Source organism: Limulus polyphemus, unplaced genomic scaffold, assembly GCF_000517525.1.
Source record: "Limulus polyphemus unplaced genomic scaffold, Limulus_polyphemus-2.1.2 Scaffold10727, whole genome shotgun sequence".
In the NCBI taxonomy this organism is placed as follows: domain Eukaryota; kingdom Metazoa; phylum Arthropoda; class Merostomata; order Xiphosura; family Limulidae; genus Limulus; species Limulus polyphemus.
This window is the reverse complement of record NW_013676337.1, coordinates 13,915-19,034: the sequence shown is the minus strand read 5'-3', so window position 1 is coordinate 19,034 and position 5,120 is coordinate 13,915. Positions and strand designations below refer to the sequence as shown.

At 32.3% G+C, this 5,120-nt stretch overlaps 1 protein-coding gene across 1 annotated transcript; it reads left to right on the top strand.

The window, feature by feature from the left end:
- Positions 1-1,755: 1,755 nt before the first annotated feature.
- Positions 1,756-4,623, top strand: LOC106476496 (neurobeachin-like; the record flags this gene model as incomplete). Its single annotated transcript, XM_013937154.2, has 3 exons — positions 1,756-2,044; positions 3,788-3,934; positions 4,433-4,623. Coding segments are annotated over 3 exons (627 nt in total), but the record flags the coding sequence as incomplete, so codon positions are not given.
- Positions 4,624-5,120: the final 497 nt, after the last annotated feature.

The following is a 5,120-nucleotide window of genomic DNA, read 5'->3' as shown; positions in this document are numbered from 1 at the left end:
TTCTCCCTTGGTGCATGTGTATCATTGTTGAAATGAAAGGTCAAGTTTCCCTGGTTTGTTCTCCCTTGGTGCATGTGTATCATTGTTGAAATGAAAGGTCAAGTTTCCCTGGTTTGTTCTCCCTTGGTGTATGTGTATCATTGTTGAAATGAAAGGTCAAGTTTCCCTGGTTTGTTCTCCCTTGGTGTATGTGTATCATTGTTGAAATGAAAGGTCAAATTTACCTGGTTTGTTCACCCTTAGTGTATGTGTATCATTGTTGAAATGAAAGGTCAAGTTTTATACAACATGGAGATTTATATATTAACGAGGCTGTTTATATTATCTCAAATTTTTCCAATTATTAACTTATTGAGGTGGACTGTCCTTTGGGCATAGTTTTTGCAGTGTTGTTAATGTGATTAAAGGATGGCCAGGTGTACTACACAGGAAAAAAACTTTGAAGTTAGTAATCTAGCTTTGTTATCCTTTTCAACTGGAATTCTAGAAAGGAATTTTACAATATCCAACATGAAGAATATCAAACTCTTTGTAAACTTAGGAAACACACTGATTTAGTGATGACAGAACCAGGTAAAGGAAACAAGGTAGTACTATTGAACAAAGAACGTCCATGATTAGTAAAATATATTACAAAATTCCTAAATTGAAGAAAGAAGGAACATCTGTGAAGGGGGTGAAAAATCTTCCAAATTATAACTGAGAATATTTATAAATAAATAAGGAGTAGTGGATTCTCATGCTGGGATAATACGTCATTTTCCAAAAATCCACACATCCTGTAAGAACAGTTGTTTCAGATGTTGGCACTTACAATCATACATTATCCAGCCTTTCGATGAATTTTGTTTTTCAATCTGTTAACAGTTAATCCACCATTAAAAAGGTTTTAAGTTTTGACTTTTGCTGCAGAATTTAAAGTACAATCACAATTTGTATATGACAACCTTTGAATTTACCCAAACTGAAATTCTGTTACAAGAGACCGTTGATTTATGCTGGTGTTTCTTAACATGTGTTCTCTACGTTGATACCTCTTGCAACTAAATAATCACATTTCGGGTTTAATAGTACAATTTATGGTCAGAGTGATGAATCTAAACTTCTTGTTGTTTAGACTAATTTGTTTATATGAAGTACAGTGATTAGAAGGATATTGTTATAGAGCTTGAGCCACTTTATTGTTAAAGGTATGTTGATGACAATGTTACCATCACAAATTCATGTTGAAAAACTTCATTATATTTTAATAGTAAACATTCTAATGTAAACCTTCCTGTTGAATCTAGCTAGTCATTCTTAGGTTCTCTTGTTTATAATTTATGGAGTACTTTTGGAGTGAGTTTTTATCATAAACCAAATTATTTAGGATGTTCTGCCCATTTTAGTATTTTTTTTCCTAAAGACTTTAAAGTAATTTTAAGCTGATATATTTATTGACCATGTGCACTAATACTGTCATTTTGTGTGTCAATACTGACTTCCATATAATATTGTATCATGCTTGAAGAACATTTATTCATTAAAATATTTGTTCAACGTATGTATCAGTAGACATGTAGGGGCAACAGATATATTTGCATTTGATTTAAATATTTTATGTAAAGTTAAGAATAGTTTATTAAAAAATATTTTAGAACAACTTTCCTGAATGATTTGTAATATCATGGGGCATTCTTAGCATATTTACATAGGTATGATACAATAACTGTACTTTCTTGGTTTGCTCATTTATAATTCACTTGTTTTTTTCAGTCGTTATGTGCTCACACTGTACTTGACAGAAAAGAAGAAGAAAAGATTTGTGACCATCTTATAACTGCTGCAAGACGAAGAGACAGTGTGGTGGCTGGGAGACTTGTTGAGAAAATCATAAACATCCTCACTGACAAACATGGAGCATGGGGAAGAAAAAGCATCACTTGGAGGGAATTCCTTAAATTAGACACTTGGGAAGATGATGCAAGAAGACGAAAACGATTAGTACAGAATCCACATGGCTCGAGTCACCCAGAAGCAACCCTAAAAGCTGCCCTAGAACACGGTATTAATACTGGTGTTATTTTAGCAACATAAGAACATATGAAGAACTGCTACCAGCTTTAAAACTCTAGAACATAGTATTAATACTTCTGTTATTTTAGCAACATGAGAACATATGAAGAACTGCTACCAGCTTTAAAACTCTAGAACATGGTATTAATACTTGTGTTATTTTAGCAACATATGAACATATGTAGAACTGCTACCAGCTTTAAAACTCTAGAACATGGTATTAATACTGGTGTTATTTTAGCAACATAAGAACATATGTAGAACTGCTACCAGCTTTAAAACTCTAGAACATGGTATTAATACTGGTGTTATTTTAGCAACATAAGAACATATGTAGAACTGCTACAAGCTATAAAACTCTACAACATGGTATTAATACTGGTGTTATTTTAGGAACATATGAACATATGTAGAACTGCTTCCAGCTTTTATAACTCTACAACATGATATTAATACTGGTGTTATTTTAGCAACATAAGAACATATGTAGAACTGCTACCAGCTTTTATAACTCTAGAACATGGTATTAATACTGGTGTTATTTTAGGAACATATGAACATATGTAGAACTGCTTCCAGCTTTTATAACTCTACAACATGGTATTAATACTGGTGTTATTTTAGCAACATAAGAACATATGTAGAACTGCTACCAGCTTTTATAACTCTAGAACGTGGTATTAATACTGGTGTTATTTTAGCAACATAAGAACATATGTAGAACTGCTACCTGCTTTTATAACTCTAGAACGTGGTATTAATACTGGTGTTATTTTAGCAACATAAGAACATATGTAGAACTGTTACCTGCTTTTACAACTCTAGAATGTGGTATTAATACTGGTGTTATTTTAACAACATAAGAACATATGTTGGCATTGCACTTGTTTAAAAGAATGAAACAGTAAAAGTAGTAGAGATGAAAACAAGTTAAGATAACTTAGTTTAAGGAATTGTCAGTATGACATAGTATTCATGATAAGTGTAGTGTTAATATGAAATGTGTTCTTTTCATGATAAGGGTAGTGTTAATATGAAATGTGTTCTTTTCATGATAAGGTGGTTTCAGTATCACATGGTGTTGTGTTCATGATAAGGGTAGTTTCAGTATCACATGGTGTTGTGTTCATGATAAGGGTAGTTTCAGTATCACATGGTGTTGTGTTCATGATAAGGGTAGTTTCAGTATCACATAGTGTGTTCATGATAAGGGTAGTTTCAGTATCACATAGTGTTGTGTTCATGATAAGGGTAGTTTCAGTATCACATAGTGTTGTGTTCATGATAAGGGTAGTGTCAATGTAAAATGTCATTATCCTTAGGATTAGTGTAGTGTCAAATGTTGTCTTTGTTTCTTTATCCTATGAACTATGACCTATTGGTCAGCAGTTGGACAAACAACTGCTTATTTCCAGTAATTTAGTACAATCCATAATTGTTTAAATATTCTATGGTTGTTCTTATAAACTGCTTCAGATCATAATTTTCAAAGGTTATATTTTATTTACAGTATAGTTTGCTAATAACTTTCCAATTGCTTGAAAGTATAATATCAATGTTAGTCCCTATTTTTGATGTGACAATAATACTCTGAACAAATCTTCATTTAACCTTGAGTTTTTCTACGGGTAATTTAACGTGTCGTTAAGCAAATATATAATCAAATCGTATTATAGATTGTTTGTGTGATAAAAGCTTATATGTTGATTTCAAGTGATATACTGTTTACCAGGAGCTCCCGAGGATGCAATACTTCAAGCCCGTGAAGAGTTCCACAAACAGCTGGCAGTCACTAGGAAGCACCAGCACCTGCAGAGCAATGACCTGCTGGATGACAGCGACCTTTGGGACGATAAAGATTTAGATTCAGAACTTCAAGGTCAGTTTTCTCAACTCCATGTTTTATTATAAAGTAAAAACATTTTTGTTGTTCACTATAAAGTATTTTATAAAATGTAAAACTATGTGCAGTATTATTATAAACAAAAAACACTTGATACTTAGACTTTGGGGGTTTCTTTGTTTGGTTACATATAATATAATTAAATTACCACTTGTAATTATGATAGTGTCTCGCATATATTCTCTTTTTCCACTAACAAGTGTAAGGTTTATTTTAATTCTCTTTTTTATTTGATTTTACTCAATTTTTGAAAAGGAAATATTAGGAAGTTGTTGACCTTACATTTTTAAATGAGATTTCTGAATTACTATGTTTTTGGAACGACAGATGTACTTTTGACACCTGATGATATGTGTTTGTGGTAAAAAGTAGTGTATCATGCTAAGAGTGAAAAGTGTAGTTTAAATACTGAGTATTTCATGTAGAAAGAAGGTTAAAGGAATGCAACCTACAATAAAGATTTTTCTGATTCAGGCACTGTAAACTTCAGCACCAAATGTAAGTTGATTGCACCAAGTGTCGTTGCTCCGGGCATGATGTCTATTACACAGAGTGAGCTGTTCTTTGAGGTGGATGAAGAAGACCCAGAATTCATGAAGATTGATCCAGAGGTAGGCCCATCGATTTTGGAAAGAATGCATGTTGTAGTAGTATATCTGTTTTAAAATGCAATGTTGTTGGTTGTAGTAGTTGTCATGAAGCATTTATAAACAGGAAATTGAAAACTTCCATGGATAATGACTTCCATTATCAGTAACTGTTAATAGTGTGATAAACATACATCATCAGTAGTGGACATGTATACTTCTCTAGTATTAGTAGTATTAACAGAGAAATACTGCTAAATGATTGGTGATAGTGTGATAAACATACATCATCAGTAGTGGACATGTATACTTCTCTATTAGTAGTAGTATTAACAGAGAAATACTGCTAAATGATTGTTAATATTGTGATAAACATACGTCATAAGTAGTGGACGTGTATACTTCTCTAGTATTAACGGATAAATACTGCTAAATGATTGTTAATAGTGTGATAAACATACATCATCAGTAGTGGACGTGTATACTTCTCTATTAGTAGTAGTATTAACAGAGAAATACTGCTAAATGATTGTTAATATTGTGATAAACATACGTCATAAGTAGTGGACGTGTAT